At 46.5% G+C, this 22630-nt stretch overlaps 3 protein-coding genes across 13 annotated transcripts in view; 1 reads left to right on the top strand and 2 right to left on the bottom strand.

Annotated features, from left to right (window-relative positions):
• Positions 1 to 12158, bottom strand: part of LOC125948292 (uncharacterized) — a 48025-nt gene extending 35867 nt beyond the window's left edge. For both annotated transcript variants that reach the window (XR_007468563.1, XM_049674226.1), the window contains exon 1: positions 11430 to 12158. Coding sequence is in view for 1 of the 2 variants with exons in the window: in XM_049674226.1 (XP_049530183.1) it covers positions 11430 to 11493 (64 nt within the window). In the remaining variant the exon portion in view is untranslated. The remainder of the gene's footprint in view (positions 1 to 11429) is intronic.
• LOC125948283 (transcription initiation factor TFIID subunit 1-like) overlaps positions 1 to 22630 on the bottom strand; it is a 294308-nt gene that overhangs the window by 87873 nt on the left and 183805 nt on the right. The gene's annotated exons all lie outside the window — the stretch shown is intronic.
• The window catches only part of LOC125948284 (neurexin-3b), a 100864-nt gene continuing 96838 nt past the window's right edge, over positions 18605 to 22630 (top strand). For 6 of the 8 annotated variants that reach the window (XM_049674215.1, XM_049674209.1, XM_049674214.1 and 3 more), the window contains exons 1-2: positions 18605 to 18807; positions 21083 to 22457. In XM_049674215.1, coding sequence (XP_049530172.1) covers positions 21483 to 22457 — 975 coding nt within the window. In that variant the 5' untranslated portion in view covers positions 18605 to 18807; positions 21083 to 21482. Of the gene's footprint in view, positions 18808 to 19052; positions 19113 to 20450; positions 20475 to 21082; positions 22458 to 22630 lie in introns of those variants that run through there. The other 2 variants (XM_049674207.1, XM_049674208.1) reach the window with 2 other exon arrangements.

Genomic DNA, 22630 nt, shown 5'->3' with positions numbered 1-22630 from the left:
CCCCCCTAACATCGTCTCCAAAAAAGGGAGCCACAGTGTGCAGGTTTATGGATAGGCGACCTGATGTCTGGTACTGGGTCCTAGTGAAATTTGCTATCATAACACCGGCACAGATAGAATAGCGATGGTACGAGCCGAATGCAAATAAGTTGCTTGCTATGGTGGTGGCTGGTATGCAATGAGTGAACCCGTCGGGCAACCATAAAAAGCCCCCGGGCCCATCATATCACATATCGTCGTTTCTCTCCGTAATAGTTTTGTGCGACGCTCCAATTTGAGGAACTTCGGCTTCGACCGACCGCCGACGATGCTTGGTCGATGGTTGCAGATATCATGCTAATTTTTAAAAGTTAAGTGAATTCGTTACCCCTGCCTTCTGCTCATTGTTGGCAGCGGGCAACTTTTGCCCGGTTAGAATACGCTCTCGGAATGAGGAAAGTTTGGATGACTTCGAAGGATGCTTCGTTGCAACTTCTTTACCTCAAATTTACCATTTGACGCGAAGGTGACGGTAGAGATCTTTTGGGAATGGGGGAATGTATAAGTTAATTAAGAGGAAATAAATGAGCATCATAGGCTCGCAGAAAGGCAATGGATACTGGTGGGCAGGAATTTTATTATTTAAATGAAGAATAAAGTTCTCCACAATCTCGTTAGTTAAGGGGGAGCTATGGTATTTAATTTCTTCCCTTTTTTTCTTTCCTTTTTTATGATTGCTTATCCTTTTAACAATATTGTGTGACATTTTTAGATTAAAAAATTTACAAAGATATTGATTTTGGAAAAAACCGCCTTTGATACAAGCCGTTTTCCCAAAACCAACGTTTAGATCAATTTGAAATTTTAAACACTTAATCCGTGCACTATTTTCCAGGTAGCCTCGTCGGGTTATTATTAAATTGTTGAACCTTTTCTTTTATGATCTAAAACTAGTTTTTTGAGTCAAAATTGTAAAAACCATTAATAATTCAACTTTAATAACCTATCAAAAATCGAAAAATTGGAAATTCAACAAAAACTCGATACCTGAAATACCCGGATACACGTATAACCTAACAAAAAAATATTTAAATGTTCAATTTCGAATGATGTAGCAAAAAAGGTACGTTGAGCAACGCTAAAAGTACAGTTTTACTGACTCGCTTTTCTCGATTGGATGCCACACACGTAATTTTTAACAAATCCTCCTCAAAATACGACCAAATTTGCTTGAAAGTTTTAGTTTAATATGACATTTAGCTAAAAAGACAATGTGAAAGGGTTTCTTCACAAAAAATCTTCATCAATGACACCATTTTTGGTCCGAAACAACCATAGGCTTAATGTATCGTGTGAAGTCGTAGATCTCACACAAAATGTTCCTAATTGAAGATTGTTTTAAACTCCTTTCTCCTTTCCCACCCATTCGGCGAGTTATACTGCTTATAGATGTTTCCAACTCACGGCCCCGTTGCGTCGAACATTACGTGCCGTGTAGGTCTTGGTTCGTGTTGTTGTTTTTTTTAAGCCCTAGTCTCGGCACGCACGTCGATAGCTGCAGTCCGTCCGGAGGTCCACGCACGCCGACCACCTGCCGGGGGCAGTTTTCGCACATTTTCACACACTGAAACACACCTTGGAAAAATGTCACCGCTGGGCGTATTATTTCGCGCGCACATGTTACTAATCAGAATGCGTGTGCGTGTGGTAAACTGTCACGGGAAAACGTGACAGTTTGCATAATTTTCACCTCGCTCGCTTCCATTTCCCAGTTTATCGGTGTGAAGGGCACTGTAGGAGGGAGCTGAGAGCCAACGGTCCTTTCGAAAGTGTTGCGCTGCGGGAGTGGGGGAGCTTAACACAGGCACACACCGTCGAACCGTTCCGCTCGATCCGCTGGGCTGGGTTTAGGTGGGACAAATTTCTAGCACCCGCGCACAGAGGGGGTTTTTGGCTGCGAGGTCTGGCCGTAAACACTGTGGGCCACTGTTTAAGTATTCAGAACAGGCAATGGGTATCATTTTGAAAATGGCTTGTGCCAGTGTGTGTAGCTTTTGGGTTCTTTGCATGCGCGCCTTCATGTTCCAGCGCCTCGCGTTCGCACGCGGAGGAACGACCGATGATGAAACGGCCTGAGGAACGAGAAACGAAAGAACGCTCGAGCTCGTTGGGTCGAGCACGCGCCCACCAGCTCAACGGAAGCTACCCGTTTCCCATCGGAAAGATGGAAGAGGTTTAAGGGGTTCTTCGGTAAATGTTTCCATTTCGTCTTCGGCGTCCGGTGTCCGGAGGAATAAATAGGGAAAGAGGGTTGGATGGGGGGGATGGGGGGGTACAAAACGAAGCAAAAAATAATAACAATAATAACAGTCAGTCTCGAACCAGAATCACATAATAACGTATTCCAAGATGACTTTCACTCACACATCCCAAGGCTGGCCGGAGAACGCGCCCTGGCAACGGGCGAAGGTCACGCTCAAAATTTATATCCAACGGTTAAAGTAGGCCGATTCGACGGACTCGACTCGACGAAGAAACGCTCAAAATGTTGCCATTACTACTGCGCCGCAACCTCAAACTCATTTCGCCGTGGCTCACTTCCATGAGTTGAGCTAGAACATGGAGTTTGTTTGTTTCGCTGGCGAATGGAAAATGCGATGCGAGCAACCAAGGATGCTCCACTAAATGGAGGCCTCGTCGGGTTTTTCCTATAGGGTGTACGAGATTTCCCACTGAAGAGATACGATGCCGCCTTGCATCACCCGAGATGAGGAGAAAGGCTTTCTGTTGGATAGGAAACAAGGCGCATAAATGAACCTATTCTTCGAAATGGGGCCTCTTGCTTGCGGAAAGGCGTGCTTTTCGGCGAGCGATGGAACGTATTGACCAGTTGCAGCTGCGGCCTTTTTGAGAACGCTTTAAACATGTTCGGTTGCAGGGTAGCTTGCATCACGATTCACTTTATCTGTGGATTGGATAAATGTGTTATCTATGGTGCTTATGCATCAACATGATAGCTAAATAGTTGTTCTTTTAAATCTATCTATTATGATTGAAGGAGAATTGTCGTATTTTTTTTGTTCTTTTTCAGTTTAGCTACGCTATTGGCCAACCATAACGGGTATATCATTCCATGATTATTCTTACTTTTGGCATCCATGCTGGGAATCTTCTTCAACAGCTCACATTTCATATTTCGGCTGCAGTGGCCGCTTGTTTAGTCTGACCGGAATCAAATGAATGGCTTGTTAAATCAAGAAATTCCTAATTGCGGCGAAAAAGGCCCTGAGTTAGCTGAGAAAACTTTAGGTACATGTTTTAAATATGTAAATAATCCGCCAACACGTACATTTCGCCATCCTTTCACATGCATCTTTTATACTTCATCTTAATCATGAAATATAACATTTGAGATAATTCCTCTGACATTTCTGCTCTTAGTTCGCGCGCTGCACACATTCTTTCTATACTAAATCAATGGACATACTCACTTAGTCTAAACAATAGGATTCCAAAAATATTCTATGAGACATACCAGTTATGAATTGTAGCAGCTTCAGTTACTTAGAACAGGTTTAGTGCTGATCGGTTGCTACAGTTAATTATTTACATGCTATATCTTCAATTTGGACGTTCTCTTACTTTTGCTATGAATTCATTAGATCAAATTCATTTTACTGTCCCCTTAACGTTCGATGAACGACGAGATGTCTGTCCTGTTATTACCGAGCTTTGCGAAAGTGATACGCATAAAACCGGCTACGGACCCGTAAGGTTTGCGCAGTCGTAGGCATTTCTATTCATTAAAAATCGATCGAGACATTGGCCACGTGCCACGTGCTATTCAATTTCCACTTATCCCCGAGATAACCCCGAGTGCAGATAGCAGGCCGGAGAGGTACGAACCGTTCTAACCGACATCCTGATTGACATGATAAGCCTAAGCGATTCATCGAGAATCCGGTGGAAGAAGGAAGAGAGTGGAGCAGGAAAATTTGAAGCAGCATCCGAATCACCGAATACCGGAAGTCTGGCGGTGGTGTACGTGCACAAGAGACATGGCAGGGTGTGCGTTCAATCGCACACGGTGGTTCATTAGCATATCGAGCTACGGACAAGCACAAGCACAAGCACTCGTCAAGCGGGTTCTCGAGGCGAAGTGCTTCTGGTGGTACTCTCGGACGAAAACTGCCATTGTGTTGGCAATGTTCGGTCAGCGGTTTGCTGTCCGGAGCGGCCACAGTACTGTGTACGACCCTGGAGTGCCCCTGGAAGTCACTCGAGACAACAATGGGCGAATGCTTAGATGCCATTCCGGTGGACATTCCATCGCATCATGTCCGATCGATCGATCGAACGTTACCGTTCCAGCAAGGAAAAGTTCATTATCAATCCCACACAAACACACACACACACACACAAACACACATTGTGGTGATTACAGGTAGCTAATTGACTTTGGATCTAAAGGGAAACTAAAGGTGTCTGGCTAGAGATGGCCCGAAAGCTCGAAACAGCGCCTTGGGCCTTGTGTGTGTGTGTGTGTGTGTGTGTGTGTGTGCTCGTTGTGAAGCACCGTTCGTTGAAGCACCCATCTCTTGATTTGCAGGGTGGTGAGAGGACCAGCTAGTGACCATACCTTCAGCTGTATCTTGTTGCACGTACAAGCTTCAGCTTGTACGATGAAATCAGCAAACGCTTTGATCATACTCCACGAATGTAATTACTTGATTTGTAGTCACTCATCCAGGCAGGCCGTGTCGAGTTCGTCGAGTTGAAACCGGATCTGCTGTCTCTTCATCCCCGTATCTAGCCTCTCGCGCCCGGGGGTGCGAAACGATTCATCAATATCGAAGACAGATTTGTCTCCTCCATCTTACGGCGCTTGACTCAGTCCGGGTGTTACTGTTTGTCACTCATCGCCTCATCGCTTCAGTTTCAGAGTTCGTCTCGATTGGTCTGTTTAAAGGCATTGTTTGGCACTTTTGTCAGCATTTCCTTCGACTTCTCGTGTGTTTTTCGGCGAATATTTCAACCCCACGAGATGAAACTAATGCTTGGGGCTGCTTTGTCGCGTTATCGTATATCCTTCGATTGTACATTCCGAATCCGATTCATCCATTCGGCGTGCGCTCCCGTAATGGTTAGAAGACGATGGTGTTTGCGTCTGACAGGCTGTTGTCTCGATCGGTTATGTAATCTTGCATGACTACAAGCAGAGGTGGCTTCGGTGTAACACCGCCGTTGCGACGCTCGGCTGCCGTTGAAGTAGGTCACCCGGAACAACGATAATCGAACAAACTCCTTGACCACACGATTCGTTTTGCTTCTGCTGGATGCATGCAAATCGTTGGTGTTGCAACAGATTCGTGACAGTCCGGGACAGTTGAGTTGCGCTCGCCCATGTCTTTGTGCCGTTTGTGGTTGCTTGTTGTTTGGCATTCCATTCCGGCACCGACACACTGTCATATCCTGCCACTCGACTGATCGCTGGAACGGCTACAAACCGCAGCACGGAACAGCCATTGAAAGTCGTCGAAGCGTAAAATGAGCGACAATGAAGGACACTTTTGCTTTTCGCCAAGATGTGCTTTTCTCCGAACGAACGGCAGCAGCAGAAGCAGCGAATCCCCGGTGATCATCGGTGATTCGCTTTGCTCCTTTTTGCGGCATTCCGTGTCCTCGTGCCGCGTTCACATAATGGAAAGGACAGAAAACGACCCTTAGTGCGGGTTGTGTCTGTGTACACGTGTGTGTCGGTGTGACGGTGATACCGTGCTCGGAAGCACTATTGGTAACAAGTTTTCTTGCCTGCAGGGTGCAAGCCAGCTTTCGCCAGCATCCTGTAGTGGTAGCGAATGCAGCCATCCGGAAGTAGGTCAGCTGGAATGGAACAGAAGCAGCAGCAGTAGCAGCAGAAGCAGCAGCAGCAGCAGCACAAAAAAAGGTGAAAACCCCGGGATCTCGAGGCTACAAACTTTTCCTCTATCAAAGCAGTGCGACGGAGGAAACTGGAGCGGGTTCGATGGTCGGATTTTGTGGCGAGGGCAACGTACAGCTTGCAACGTGCAGCGTGAAATAATAGGAAACACCACAGGCACCACACGGAGAGCGAGCACGGAGCTTCGAATCGTTGAGCTGGTTGGGTGTTCTGAAAGGATTTCGATGTAAAACCTGTCAATCAGGATCGGGGGGGCAGGGCACACACACACGCACTGGGCGATCCTATTACTGAGTAAAGAGAATCACGCATTTGCTGGGAAATTATTCCGCCACAATCAATAGGGAAGCAGAAGGAAGTTCGTTGGGCGGCGATTCCCTCCATTTGGTAGCTTCTCAACCGCGCGCGACCATCTCAAAGCAGTAGTGTTTCGGTTGAAACAATCCCCCGTAATGAGCTGTGAAGAGAGAGAGCCTCTCGGACTCGGAGCAACTTTCTCGAGCGCTTGCGGAGGCCGATGAAAGGTTCTTGATTAATTCTCCATTCTTTGGTGTCCAAGTCAGGAATGGTAAAGGAGAAACAATACCAGTGACTGGAAGTATGACTGGAAGGAATGCATGTGTCTGATTTCTTGCGCAACTTTGTGGTGTAGCCAAGAGTTGGCACTGCTGCTGGCACCCCCCCGTTGGTGGACATTTTCATGGTTGGATTGTTCATAGAACTCGAACTCGGTTCGTTTTGCATGTTACATGCTCCTACAAAGTTTCATTTTACTTTCAAGGATCGTTACACAATGGTTGAGATGGTTGAATAGTTAACTATTCAGCTTGCACAATCCATTCACCTTTCGACAATATATTGTTTTATTAACTTAAATCAATAAGTAAAGGTAACGTAACCCTTATTATCAAAACGGGCGTTTTTTTTTACCATAAAATGCTCCGAAGCCATAAATAGATGTACGGTGCTGAGCAAAACAGTGATCGTCATCGAAGCATAAGCCTATGCAATAACCACCCACCTCTACCTACGCAACGGTTCGGCGTCGCAATAATATTCCCGAATTTTACGTAGCTTGTAAACCTTCCTCGTAAGAGAAACCCCCCTCCCCCCGCTCCGCCCCTTTGCTGACTCACGCTGATTATCTAAGACAATGTTACGAGAGTGGCGCCGCAACCGTGAACAACATTTTGCTTCTACCCACAGCAAACCAGAACATCAACTGCGGTCAGAGGAAACGCGCCGTGCTGGTCGACCGAAATGGCGATCATTTTCCAGGAGCGGAGCGCAAAGCATAACATATCACACCGCACAACGGTCACGGCCTGCTCGGCCCATATTTTTTCGGATGAAGTAAAGTTGAAACACCAGAAAAAAGTGCTCCTTGATTATACAGCCCATCGGAGGATGCCGTTGTAAAAATCAACGCGATCGTAAAAACGAAAGTTTGCTAGGTTTGTCCGCGCGGTCAAAAACACATAACCACTCGCACATCTACCCACCAGCACACACACACACACACACACAGATGAGACTGTCGTGCGTGGGAGTTCTGGTAAGCAGGATAGGTAATGTTGACTAGCTTGGAATGTTGCTGTTTTTTTATTATACGAGAAGCATTTTATAAACGCTTGCAAAAGTTTCCCCCGGCACCGTGTTTTGAGTTTAAAAGCCAGCAGGCCCAGCACAAGGGCCAGGGCGTAATGTTTGAGGTTCAAGCTATGACCTGCGGTGGATCTGTAATAAAGGAAGATTAGGGCGGTTCTTTATATGATTATAAAAGTGATGAGTGGTTTTAAAAATGCCAGAAATGTGTTATTATGGCATTGTGTGATATGAGTGCATCGACAAGAGTTAGAAGAAAATTCAATTGTGATACCTTTGGAATCTCGTAGTGCTAGTGTTAGTCGGCTTTAGCTAATGCACGTAGCATATCAGAAAGATCATCATACGTGGGCATACGTGGGCTTTCGCTGGCTTCTAACCGCAGTGCGTTTAGAAAGCAGTAATTTTCAATAACATAATGTTAGTGAAATATTGGCTATGATTGTAAATGTCTTAAATGTAAATGAATCTTCGCTCAGTTTTGGTACGGTGTATGTTACACTTCTTGGGGATGCCATTTTCGACATGAATTTCACTTATTTTTACTACAAAACAATGACTCGCAGCGAGGAAGGTGCATTTTCCTATTCTCTAATCATGTTCTGCATGTTTTTACATAAAATTTAAATGATCATGTTTGTTAAGTGAAATGGGCAGCTCAAAGTCACATTTCAGTAAAATCTTGAAGCATTTTTCGCATGATTTAGACTACTTAAATGGACTGTAGTAGTTGGAGATATAATAGCTTGTAATTGAATTGCGCGAAGATAGTATGATTAAGTATTTGCCCTCATATTGGAATTGGATTACTGATTGAGCTGTAGCGTGATGTCCATCAGGCAATGATCAGCTCTTCTACGCAGGACTAACTACAAATATCGAGCTATTTTTGCTAAATTATTTAAAGAAATAACATAACAGTTATCTGTATTCGATTTTGTTCGTTCTTCGTCTCACTTTGCAGCTTTAATATCACGTGGCACGGATAACGTGTTCCCTTAGCCCTTAGTTCCTATTTAATTTAAATTCCCCGACCCCTGGAAAGATCTGAACTTCGTCGAAACAACCTGACGGTCTTATTGATGAACGTTAAATGAAACATAATTTCTCTCAAGACTTTGGAAGGAAGAAAGCCACTACCGTGGTACTACCGCACGAAGTAAATGCCAATACCTTCCATCGAATCCAACTGAATGCTGATGAAAACCGAACGTTGAGCATCATCATGGCACACCTACCAGGGAGACCCTGTTTCGTCTCAATCACCCCACGCGCCCCCACAGGGGTTTCAATGGCCCTTAAAACCCGGGGGTGAGGGGGAAACTTTCGAAGCGAAAAGTTACTTCTGGGCGTACAACGCGGTCCGCACTCGTCGGCCATTAACGGCTGGTGACAGTTTCACGATTTCATGTTTTTGTGCGAATGGAAACCTGGAGCCCGGCCGTGCGGGACAAGTTTTGTCCATTCCATTCCATTCCAGTCCCTCCATCGATCGCACTGGACTCGAACCATTCCACCACTGGTGGCACTCTGCCACCAGAAGGGAACGTTCCAAGTGCCATAACAACAGACCGAGCCCCTAATGCCCCTTAGCCAGGTATGCCGTACCATGCCAAGCTGCGTGTCTCAAGACAAACGGAAGAAAAGAAGAGTAGAAAAGAAAAAACACATCGCTCGCAAGTCGAACGAAAAACAGGTGAATTTCGAATCACTCAGAGAGGGAGAGAGAGAAAGAGAGAGAGAGGCCACCAGGAGGCCGGACCAGAGAAAGGGAAGCAACAGCAAAGAGGAAGAGGAATACACAGCGAACACAATCCAGCAACAGCCTTCGCTCAACAAGTTTTGGGACCGGAAATTTACGAGTTTTACCGGCTCGCAGGAATTCTGTAATCAGGAGCGCGGACGAGGCACCCACGCACCCTCCTCGCACCCTGTTGGACGGTGGCGGATTTTGGCTGTGTGGCCGTAAGGCGCAAGGTGCCGACTGTTGTGTCCGATAAGGTTGCTCTTGTGCTCCTGTATGTGTGTATGTATGTCTGTGTGATAATGGTGAGTTGTTGGAAGGAAAATTGTTTCCCCATTTCTTATAATCATTCTTGTTTTCCAGCGAGAGCCCTTTTCCTGGGCGCCCAGAAACCAGGACACAAAACAGTGCTTCAGTCAGCAAACAGCAAGCATATGTGAAGAGGAGTGGGAGGGGGGGGGGGGAGGGGCGATTAAGCTCACACTCTGGTCGGTGCGCAGAACAACGAGAAAAAAAAGAAACCTAAAAAAAACCCCTTCAAATTCAACACTCGCTCGAGTCGCTTGATAATGGCGGACTCCGGGAATGGTCGCGGGAGTCGCAGCCACAGCGACAAAACGGAATCTCGATGGAGCACTCGTGTTAGGGAGGAAGGGCCGGGGGGGAGTGTAAGATATGGTAACGTTTGATCGTTAAAATGAATTTTAATGAACATTAAACCAGAAGCACTCTTCTCGCAGACCGTGGCGCCGCGCACCCTGCGGGGGTAGTAGGAATGGAAGAGAAGGAATCCAACCCGAGGCGGACACTGACTTCTGGCACACGTTGGCGCACGTGGGACGATCCTTCCTTCCTTCCTTTCTTCCTTTTGCACGTCGGATGCAACGGAACACAAACGAAATCAAACTGGACAGAATTTATGTTCATTACTATCGTTACGGACGATTTGGAGTAGGCAGTGAGACAGCACACCGTTCTGATATGAGCCCTCGTCTAACTCTACCTTTAGTCATGGACCGGAGCCGGAGCTATTCCTTGCGACCATAACCATCGGCTGTACACGGGAGGCGGGTGGTGTAAAAATGTATTCGAGCTCCGTTCCTTGCACGGCCTCAAAACCTGTGCTGACTGTGCTTCGAACACAGTCCGTGGCGTGGCCATTATTTCTAATCACGGTCATTGATCACACGCAAAATTTGCGAAACGCTCGCGCCACGGTGACGCGTGATGCGAAACGATACGAGAACCGAAGGAGGACCCGTGTGACCGAGCCATACCAAGGGGTGACACACAAGCCACCTTCCCCGTTTCCTGCCCTTTTACCAACAGGTATCCTTTGCGCGATAATCAGACCGCGACCTTGCTCGCATCATTTCATCGTTGATCTATCGACCAGACTGATCCTGCGTGTGCTGCTACGGTGGAGTGCCTTTTAATTTTGAAGCGCACGTCTCGATTCTCTCCATCTCGAGGTCCTCCAAGGTTATGCGAGATGCGTCAGTCAGTGACCAGGTCCTTCACAGTGCCAACAGTTACCTTGTCTTGCCCCTTGCCTGGTGGGTTCGGATACCTGAGAGATACCGGCGAGTGGCTGAAAAGCAATTCGCGAGTATAATGAACTCATAATCACGTCCATAAATCACGGCTCCATAAAACGGCGGCCTAACGCGAAAGTTAAAATTCCCCTTCCACCGGGCTTGGCAAGTGACAAGGTGCCGTAACGGTGTCCGGACAGGCGCGTCTTCATTTGCCTGCCTTCAACCCATCGGGATCGGGATCAGGTTAAACTGATCGTTAAGTGGGTTGCTAGGGGAGGTGTGCTTGGACCAGGTGAAAGGATAGTCCGAATTGACTGCTCACGATTATATGAACTGAACTGTGAGCCCTGGCCGTGCGCCTTCAAAGTTAATGCTGTTTCGCATTTCCCAGGACCAGACCAGACACCAGAGCCAAAGGACTTGGTGCTGGTCTTCTCTGCCCTGGAGTCAATTAATTACGCGCGATGGATGGGCCAGCTGCAGGATGGCCTGAAGGGGATCACTTTACGCAATCAAATTGATGGTTCTGTTGCTAAGGCTAAGGGTCTGCTTTGAAACCGAGCAAAATAGAGAAAGCGAGAGCGAGAGAGAGAGAGACAGCTTAGGAGGCTGTGGAGCTTACCGTGCTGGAGCTGCTGTGGTGCACGGTTATTGGTGGTGGCGGGCTTGGAGCAGAGGGAAAACATTTTCAATTTTGCTGTTCAACCTGGCTGCCGGCGAGGGTGGGGGACGGTTTGTGCTGCTTACAATTGCTGGGTTAATGGTTATGTTTTCGGAGTTTCACTAATCGTTTTGCAAAAATCGTTCACCAACAACCTACGTACGCACGCACACACTGATGCACGATCCGATCGTTGCTCTCAATCGATAACGGACCGAGGGCCTCGTAAGCTACTCGCTTGTGCAGCCATTCTGGTGATGGTGTTGGGGGATGTGATCATTATTCCGGACACCACTGCCAGCGATCGCGATATGTATCGTCGACGGTGTTCACTGGTAAACGAAATCAACTCTGGATGTATCGTTGCAGCAAATTCGATGGAAGTGTTACAAAAGTGTAGCGAACGGGTCTAATAGTAATTTCCGAAAATGCTGCTATTCTCGACGCAACAGACGCGCACCCGACACCTCACTTATCCAGTAACAGTATAAACACAAGCGTACAAACACTACTATACACAGGCGCGTTGTTTTAGGCGCGGATTAAAGAGAGAAACGCCCCAAACAGAAATGGTATATCGCGGTGGCCACACTCGGACATACGACATACGGCGTTCCCCCGGTTCCGCTGATGTTCCGTTGCTGCCGGCCGAAACAAGACTAACCCTCCGAATGAATGGAGGCACTGCTACTGCTGTTGCTCTGGTGTGCCGTTTGCAGTGTGTTACTGTTCTTGGATTGTTCGAACGTTTGCCGACGTTCTGCCCGATCGTAGGGAACAAGACTGGTGCGAACCGAGAGCGACAGCTGAGCGCGCCGCCGAACGAGATTTCTTCTCGTTTAAGGAGTGTCCCTCGGAAAGGGGGAGACAGGGCTTGTTATGAATGAAGCAGCCTCTGTGTAGTGGTATCAAGCGGTTTCAGCTGTTTCTGCTGATGAATTTGAAAACAAAATGCGACCATGCGTTGAAAAGAAATCCGTTATTCGCAAGCGTTACGCAGGGGTTTGGAATATTTGGAATGATGCGGAACTGTACCTTATCCCATTCTGATATCAGTTCATCAATTTAAAGCATTCTCGCAACGATAATAACACACCCTTGGTTGCAATAAATTTCGATTGAATTATTAAAACGCGATAAAATTCAATGTAAAGATGTCGTTGTGTGTGGAAAGCCGGAGCGGTGCAGCTGGCAACACTTCGCGCGACTCGAAGGAACGCGCATGTGCGCCGAAAAGGTCAATATCTCTTGCTCAAAACATGACCGTTCGGTTCGGTCGTTTATAACGAGCAACGCCTTGCTTTTGACACTTCGTGGTGGTCCTCCGAGAAACACTGACCAGCAGCACCAGTCTCCAAGCACGGTATCGCTGGTGGAGAGAATGATCTCATTCCGTGTTACCCTAGTAACAGATTCGGGAAAGTGTTCGGTATCGGCCATCGTTTAGCACACCACCTTCCTCGGGCCAAGGGTTTTCATCAATGAAATAAGGTCATTTGCTCTGCCAGGAATGCTAGCAGGATCTGTGTTTATCGATTGTAATAAATTAGGTTAACCAAGTGGCCTTGATGTAGATACACGAAGTAATTCTGGTTTGTAATTGGTTGTCGAATATATTGTGGTTATGTAGTTATCTTCATTCTCTTTAGCAACGAGAACTATGGAATGAATTATTTTCGGGGAAAGCGATTTGGGTATTGGTTTATTTCCGCTCTATACTGGTAAACGCACGTTTCCGTTGGCCAGAGGTTGTTGGTTTAAATGAAACGAGAATAAAAAGACTATCAGAAACTCTGCTCGAAAGAGTGCTCGAAATTGAAATCGGAAAAGTGAAACTTTTCGCAGAGAAAATGTTTGAGAATGCACCGTGCAAGATAATATCACGGTATTTCTCTCTTTTTCTCTAGAATTGAATAAACATAAAACACTGATTTTTAATCTTCAACAAAATGTTGTACTAACATTTGTTTCTTAATAAATTTTCAATAATATTTGTGTTTTATAAATTTTAATTTCGGTTTCTTGTACAATGCCTAGCCAAAAACATAGGGAAAAATACAAAGATAATAATAAAAACTCCTTCTTCTTGGTCAATGTAGTGTTTTTTCCAACTTGCTTTGCTTATGTAAAAAATAAGTTTGATACTGTGTACACGATTTCATATCATCTTTATCATATTATAAAGATGAATCATGATTAAATATCTAAAGATAGGTTCTGCAGAAGTTTCAAAGTATTAACTATTCCTACAGTTGCTTTGGCAAAGCTTAAATACTCTTGGGAAAGCGCAACACGCGCTTCGTTGCGTAAGTGATGCGATACTAACGCCATCGATGGGGCGGTGAATCGTGAGCCAAAAGCTCTTTCAGTCTACATGTAGAAGCACTGCTAAGTTAGAAAGCAATGATTCCTATACCGTTTGGGATTTCTCCAACGCTGATGGGTTGCTAAGTCGTCGACCTTATCATTTTTTATTATCCAAAAAAATAAAATGTAAAAAAGCCGTTTGCGAAGAGCGTAGGGATCAGTTATATTTAAAAAAAAAACAAATGAACATTAACTGTTTCTTCAAATTATAATGTTTATAACAAATCGTGCTATGTTTTTTCTTGGGTTCCTAATCACTATTGTGTTTTAAATTATGCGCAACGACGTGAATCCCTGCATTACCGCATTTCTAATCAACGCTGATAACAAATCCAGGCGATTCATAATGTGTTGCTTGATAACATACTTCTAATGCTTGATGTTTACTATGTCGTTCGAGAAATGATTATTGATAACAGGGCACTCGACAAGCAAATGCTGTGAGAATCAAGAGATTTCTGATAAAGCAATAGTAATAGACAAGTATATTTTGTTTCGTTATGCGCATCAATGCGTTCATGCGCTATTGTGGCTGATGGTTTACAAATACTAAACATTATTTGCATTCAGTGGCTCCAGGAAAAAGAACTATATTATTGGTATTAGAGAGACATTTCGCAGAAAAAGGAATGGCAGAATCACCATAACACTAAATATATAACATCTTGTGTTTTGAATCGCTGGATGATAAAGTGGAATCCCAACAAGCCAAGCTTCTTTTATTTTGAATAACACTCTCCAATGTTGTGTTCGCTATTTAGCAGCTATTTACTTTCTACATAAAATCGTTCCGCTAAAGTGAACGACGAAATCAGCTAGACTTTTGCGAGCCATCCGTTGCACGTTTGGAAAGTGGAACGTCTACTACACGACGACAGCATGTTCCACAGCATGTCAACGAGTGATGTCGAATTCCATTTTATTTTCAATCCACAACATCTCGTCACCGATACATACACACTCGTTCCGTTCTGTTGTCTCTGGTGTCACACTATTGAGGTTAGCGAGAGTCGTCCTTTGAATATCGTCCAGATTTACGCTCATTCATGGTGGCTACTCTCATTCGGGGGACTAAGGAATAGTTCGACGTGAGACAACCGAAGGCACTCTAAAGCTGTCAGCAGTCAACTTCGACATTACTTTATGCAACAGAGTGTGTAGCGAAATAAAATGGTATGAAAATTAGACTTTACTCAAAGAATGAAGTGTATAACCTGCATCATACTTTTTATTACTGATACCATACGTTCACTATCGCTGCAAAAGTACATGCCCTAGAATACTTTGCTAAATTAATTGAATTAAGACACTGGGATGTTGGAGTTATCCAACCGATGACATGCATTAGGCCTTGAAACATATCAAACGATGTGTTCTAACTATACGAACTGTTCTTTGATTCGATTAGCATGATGCAATACAATCGACTCGCTACATTTAATGATTAGATAAGTAAGCACAAAGTAAATGTTAGCTCAACAGCCAACTGTGGGTTGGATACTGATCCTAAAACCTGCTTCGTTTTAGGTTTTTCTGTTTTGTTTTGCTCTAGCGCGCGGTCGTTTCACTCAGAAGGTCTTTCTTTCTTGGAAGATCGGCGAGAGCTGCACGGATTACTGCTGCTTATCCTCTATAATTGATTGCAGTGCTGTTGAGACGCTAATGTAACAACGAATTACTAGCTAATCATTTATTTTATCTGTGGTTTTGTGTCGTTCCTTCATCACATTTCTATTCGATCACTTTTTGAAATATCTGAATCTAGCGATATATCGTTGGTTTTAAGGAGCCATTTTAATTTAGTATTTTTATTAAATTATTAAACAATTTTTAATGAAATTGAAAATTGAATGAATTTTAATGAATTTTAAAATGAATTGTAGCACCATCATCAAACAATGGAATTATAATAATTTTGCTTTAGTTGATTATTTTTTTGTTTCATATACACACGTTCGTGAAACCTGATCATGATCAGCATAACAAAATGTGCAAAATGCTTAAGCATCAAAATCACGAAATGCATAGAGATTCTTGATTTCTACATTCATTTAATGTAAGTAGTTTTGGTTTAATCTTCCCAAAATGCATACTCCTTCAACTTCTGTCTTTTATCTATTGCAGTTGAAGTGGCGTTTGGATGAGATTGAAATTACTTTCTTGCCACCTGCAAACTTCTTCCTTCTTCTACCAACCGAGCTACGTTACATCAGCTAAACATTTGCAATAGCCTTAGGAGTACAAGTTTTCCGGCTTCAGCCCCGGCAGCGCAGCGCTTTTCAATGACACTAGGCATAGACCATTATTGTTCCTTCTCGATGAAGTTTCCTGCTCGACGGTGCACATTTCAAGAGCGTACCTCGGCTCGCGTACCTCAGCTTTTACGGTTTGTATAAACATAATCAAACTGGCATACCGTTCCCGGGGCCAACTTGCAGCTTGATTTATACCAGCGCCATGCCAAGTTAAACGTAGTTCAGTGCCGGAACTTCGTGAGCCCAACGGAGACTCCCATCCTATTCTAACGCTCCGTTTCTCTCGCCTCTTCTCCCACAGAGCATCCGCGAAATCTTGCAATCTTCTACAGGATTTATCAATAGCACGGCTGTACGTTGATCGACTGAAATTGATTCTGCCGTTCCGTTGGTTCCGTTTACAGTCGATTGCATCTTCCTCAATCTTTACACTGGCAGCAAAGGAGGGGGGGCGGGCGCGTAAAAGAAGTGTTTTCCTTTCGGATGGATAACGGATTCGGTACCAGCGAATGGATAGAAAAACGATTCCGAATCTTTCTCGTTGTTACTCATGGAATGTGCTAAACGATGTTTTATGTTTTCCAGTGCCATGGCGCCTGCAAAATATTAACAGTGAAGCATGGTAGTCAAAAATGCGAGTGCGAAAATGATTATTGAAAATTGACGCATTTATCACCCTCCCTCAACAAGCACTCGATCCTGCCCCGAATTGCCGTCATTTGCCACAGCAACAACAACAAAAATAACAACAACACCATCAAATGCAACGCCATCGCATCGTCCAATCGCTAGCGTGCAGTTTCGCTTCCTCATCCCTCAATCATTATCTGGGACCGTGTTTTTGATGGCGTTAAACAGCAGCGAGAAAAGCGTCAGTCTAGCACGTAAGGGCTAAGGGGACGGGGAGGAGGCATATCGGGGCCATGCTCCCACTCTCCGATCTACCTTCCGCTCGTCCCGCACAACTGCAACAATGCAGTACGGTTGCAGTGCGCTTGCGGTTGAACCGGAGCGAATGCACGAACGGGCGGGCGCTAACGGAAGCTTTTACAAATGCATTTACTGAGCTTTACACTCAGCCGTTTATCGATCGCGCACGGCGTTCGGCTTTACGTTCGAACTGCAGTGTTCGTAAAATACGTTCGTCGTTGGTGGCTGCGACTGCGAGAAAGTGAGTGTGAGCGTGCGTGCGTGCGAGTGAGCAGACCGAACCGAGTGCAGGGATCCAGTGGGGAATGGGGGAGAAGCCGGAAGAACAACATCCCATTAACTGGTGAAAGCATGGCAGCATGCATGCCGTCGTCGTAGTCGTTGTAGTCGTCGTCGGTGTATTAGTGAGGTCCTTTGTCAGCTGCGACGGACGACGACGGGACCAAAATTCCTTCACGCCGGTGAGCAACCTTCCTCACTGGTGTCCTTTCGCTCCCAAAAAATCGCACGCGCGGTGGTACTGGTATTGGAGCAGCGCCAACAAAAAAGAAGCAGCTGAGAACGGGGGCATGCGCAGAAGCGTCCGCTTTTGGGTTGCTGGATAGAGCGCAAAATGGAACGTTCTGAGCGAGCGAACGTAGTAGTGGGAATCAGCTTTGAGAGTTCTGAGTGGTGTACACGGTGGTGTTGATGAATATACGGAACGTGGAAACTATGCTTAATGCACAGGGTGACGAGTGTACTATCTGATCGGTTGCACTTGATCGATCATCGGATCATATTGGTTTGAAGCACTATAACCAACAAACATTTTATGGGTAATGATCAGTTTAACTATCTGCTTAAGTGCATTTGCGAATGCTTTTCCCTTTTTATACCACTCTTTGCATTGATAATATTCACATTTGCATGTGCCTTTTGCCTAGTCTCTGTTTTGTTGTTGAACCAGTTCACGGCCGGTTAGTCTGTTTAGAGTTCGTGTCTGTGACAGAACAGTTGATAACGCCGATAATGCTCGGTTGCCCCAAACATCCTTGACATCTAGCTCGAGCTCGAACTAGAAAACCAGTCACCCACATCCGATGGCATTGGTTCGACCGTCAACCTTTGGGCTCCAGTCACCCGTTCCACCCGGCCCATGCGCCGTCAATAACCGACTTCAAAGTCGGCCACAACATGCTCGCTCTTTAGCTCCGTAGCAAAAAGTGTTTAGCCAAGGTACGCTGTCGGTGCCGTGTTCGATCTGCCTAGCACCGACCGCGTCCCCAGCATTATCGATGACGAATGAAAACATTCACCCCCTCAATCATCGTCATCATCGCCATCATCGCGGCAAAGCGTGGTCGCGTTGGTCCCGTTTGGTAGCGGAGACGAACTTTACGAAATTTACGAACAAAAACAAACAATCGCGTGTGCGTGAGTGTCTTCTCCTGCCGTGAGCCGTGAGAAAGGAGAAAAGAGTGCCGCGCGCAAGAGTGTTCCAGTCAAGCGCCTTCGGGCGCCTACTTCGATTCGTCGAGCGAGCGTCGGAGCCCGATACTTTTGTGCTCACCGCAACGTTCGACCGAGTGCAGTTGAGCTTTGCAATCCGATGCGGAACCACGGCCGGACCATGTGTTCTGGGACTCCGACCCGTTAGTTGTCCTGTGTCCGGAGCAGTGGAGCGGTGTTCTGCGTGTGTACGAGTGTGTGTGTGAGTGTGTGTGGGGTGGTTACAGAAGAAGTGGAAGCAGTGCAGTGCATCCAGCAGCTCCACTAATAAGGCGGCGGGTTCAGGCGGCAGTGAGGTACGTTTCTGGTGGTGGTCCCACCAGTGAGTGTGTTCTGGAATTGATTCCTCGGCCTAGCTGGCTCGTGGCCACGGTGGATAGCAGGGAGAAGCGGCCGTTCTGTGTTTGTTCCGTTTTGGGGGGGTTGAAAAGTGGCCGAGGGACGTGTAACGGTATTATTTAACATCTCGAGAGTGAGAGAATCTTGAACGTTGTGCGCTCGTCTCGTAGGCTAGTGACCAGGAGGTTGAAAGGAAGGAAGCAATCGAAAACAGAAGTTCTTCAACACACACACACATACAGACGCACAGGCACACAGAACGGTGCGTACGGTGGTGAAATGCGGTCGTATCAGCAGTGGGGGGCCCGATAAGTGAACGGGAAAAATGGAAAGAGAAAACCAAAAAAAAAAAAATTGGAGAAAAAAATCTCATTCCACTCCGCGCAGCAAGCGAAAGCTTCGAAGAAATCGTGGGTGAAATCGTGGGTGGCGAGCATGAGAGAGAGAGAGAGAGAGCGAGCGGGATTAGAATGGACGAATTTTCCAAGGACTGTTCACCTCTCGCTCGCTGAAGAGATTCTTTTCTTCTTCGTTTGCTGCTGCTGCTGCTGCTGCTGCTCTTCCTACTCCTCCGCTTCAGCCTCTTCTTATTCCAAGTTCTGCTCCCCCTTACACCCGTCCCGTACTACCCACCCCTGCCCGAATGGTACCCGACCCCACAGGCTACACGGTCCCGGCCTGTAACCTAGTCAAGGATTTTCTCGTATCGATTTCTGTGCTTGGGTGGCGAGGGTGAGTGCGAAGGGATCTCCCACTCCCCAGCCCCTCTTGGATGGCCGCCTCCAGCTTCGAGCACAGAACCGCGGTCGCGTTAGAGCGTTCTGGAGAAGAAGACACGCGTGAGCGAACGAGAGATAGAGAGAGAACGAGAGCGAGTTCCTCGCACAGCAGCAGTAGCAGCAGCAGCAGCAAAAGCAAAAGCAACTCGCCCTTCGTTGAACACTCCGTATTCTATAGCCTGTGTGGTGTGTGTCTGTGTGCGCGAAATGAACACATGGTGGAGGTTCATTTTCGTGGACAAACGAGGACGACTACAGAGAGTCCGAGGTGCGTGTGTGAGTTTATGATGCCAATGAGAATTCCAGTCGATGCCGGAGAGGAAGAACGAGCGGCAGTGGGTGGAGAGAGGATGCTCGCACACACACAGGAGCCAGCACTTGGCGGCTGGCTCCAGCATAACGCTCGAGGAGTTACGCTGCACGCTAGAAAGCGATTCATCGACGCTTCTGGCTAGAACGAAATACGTAGTGTGCTGTGTGGCGAAGTAAATGTGTGCTGATTTACTGGCCCGTTGTCATGGTGTTGGTGTTCGCAGTCGCAATGGCAATCGTGAAGTGTGCTGCTGCTGCTGCTGCTGCTGGCGAGCTTGAGCTTCATCATTGAGAGAGAGAGAGCGAGCCGACGGGAAAAGGGAAAAAGAATTCACAAATTGTAAAAGAGCTTTTACTACTCGTTATGTTCGCGACGTTCTTGTTGGGGAAACGCGCTTGCATCACCAGTTGACTGAGCAAGTGGCGAACGCCACGGAGAGAGAGAAAGAAAGAAAGAAAGAGAGAGAGAGCGCGCGCGTTTGGAAGGCAATTTCCCTTTTTACGGCGTGCCGTGGCGTGTGAGAGAAATTTGGGTAATCACAATCCTTTGGCGTTGTTTCGCCTTCATCAATCTTATCTTAAACTGCGAATTGGAAACATTTCTCGTTCAACGAATTCTTGAAAGTATGTTGGTACAGTTCTTCGCTTCCGCTAAGACCACGGCTGCATCGTGGAATCGTTGAATGGAGGCGCATGGTGATCGGTTTTTTTTCAGTCGGTTTTTACCCATTGAAGTGGTGTGTAGCATTGGAAAGGAAAACCCTTTTCCTCTGTAAGTGAGAATGTTACCGACTTCTCTGCTGTGCTATAACATAGGGAAGTAAATCTAAATAAATAAAAAAAAACATAGAAAAACGATCTAGTTTGGATGGAGGCGCATGGTGATCAATTTTTTTTTGAGCATTTAAGTAATATGTTGCAAGAACAGAGTGATTGCTTTTCGTTGTAAGTGACGCTTACAATGTTGCATTTAGTGAGAACGCAGGAAAATACATGCTAATGGCGAAAAATTAACAGAAAATATCTCGAATGATTCATCCGATTGTTTGGAATAAACCAAACAATCGCCGGGAAAAGGACGCTAAGGGAAGCAGAATGGTTTCAATAATATGTATATATTATCGTTCTCCACAAACGTTAGCACGCAGCAGGCAAATCGCATTGTGGTGATATCGTGATATCGTGAACGGAAAATGAAATGTGTTTGCAAACAGTACAGTATCCACAGCAAGTGTAAGTGAAACGTAAGACGAGATAGTGTTGAAGGTAGTGGAAGTGGTTGGTGAGCATGAGCCCAACGCTGTTGGCGAGATTGAATTCATCGTGAGCAAGCTTGCGAGTGAGTGAGTGAGTGAGTGAGTTGGCAACAACGTGTGCGACAGTGTGAGAGAGAGTGTGTCCAGTGAGCGAAGCGTCCGTAGCAGGAGCAGCACCAGCACGGCATCGCCGTCGTCGTCGTCGTCGTCGTCGTCGTTTCTCTTGCTACAGCAGACAACCAGGGGAAAAGGAAGAAGTCGCACGACAAAGTGAGCGAAGACAAGATGGCGTCGGTGCGTGAGGAAGACGGTCACGGCCTACTGGCGTACGTTACGGACCGCGAGCGTGATCGTGGGGGAGGCGGTGCCGCGGTGCCAGACAAAAGTGGTGTCGTCGTCGTTAGGGAAGGCCCAGCTTCTCCGGAACCGGAAGAAGCGGGACGGAGCGTGATTAGATTGTTCTCTGCCAGAGAAAGATGCAAGAGAAAAGGAATCCACGACGATGAATCAGCGTCGGTTGATGGTGAGAGCGCTCGGTCTGCTCGGTCTAGCATCGACCGGTCTACGAACCGTCGTCGTACTGGCCGCAGCAACCACTACGACAAGGAGGAGCAGGAGCAGGAGCAGGAGCAGAGGCAGGAGCACAAGCCAGAACACCAGTATCACTGTCCTCAAAGCCACAGTAATCACATTAAAAGCCCTAATCGCTCGAACAATAATGCTGATCGCAACCGAACCGAACACGGCGGTACGGCGGGATTAAACGGGGACAATAACAGCAACCATTGCCATTGCCAGCCACCATCAGCCAGACGACAGACGCCCGGCATCGAGCCGAACTCCATCGTCCATACCGTAGCATCACCAGCATCAGCAGCATCACCATCATTGTGTGGTTTGCCCAAGATGCTCAGTACTACCATGGCAACGGTGAGGCTGTCGAAACTGTTACTTGTTGGCCTGCTGCTCGTTCCGTTCCTGACCGGTTACGGGTGTTCCGGGTTCGTGCTCGATGGTTCCCAGAGCAGCTTTGCACAGTTTCGCAAATGGTATACCGGACTCAATGGTTCGCTCGAGCTGGAGTTTAAGACCGAGCAACCGAACGGGCTCGTCCTGTACACGGACGATGGTGGGACGTTCGATTTCTTCGAACTGAAGCTGGTCGAGGGTGCGCTCCGGTTGCGGTACAATCTCGGTGGCGGTGCACAAATCATTACCGTCGGCCGGGATCTGCACGATGGGCACTGGCATAAAGTACAGGTAAGTTTTTTGCTAAGGGAATCATGCTCTACTCAATCATTATCATCATCATCATCATGCTGCTTAATGGTTTCACATTTACCATCAGCATGAAAAAGATTATTTTTCTTCCACTTCTCCCCCTCATTTTGTTTGCTCATTTCTTCTAATTTCCGTGGAAAATGATATTGGTA

This window comes from Anopheles darlingi, chromosome 2 (assembly GCF_943734745.1).
Source record: "Anopheles darlingi chromosome 2, idAnoDarlMG_H_01, whole genome shotgun sequence".
Lineage (NCBI taxonomy): Eukaryota > Metazoa > Arthropoda > Insecta > Diptera > Culicidae > Anopheles > Anopheles darlingi.
Note: the sequence above shows the minus strand (reverse complement) of the source record. Positions and strands in the feature narration are given on the sequence as shown.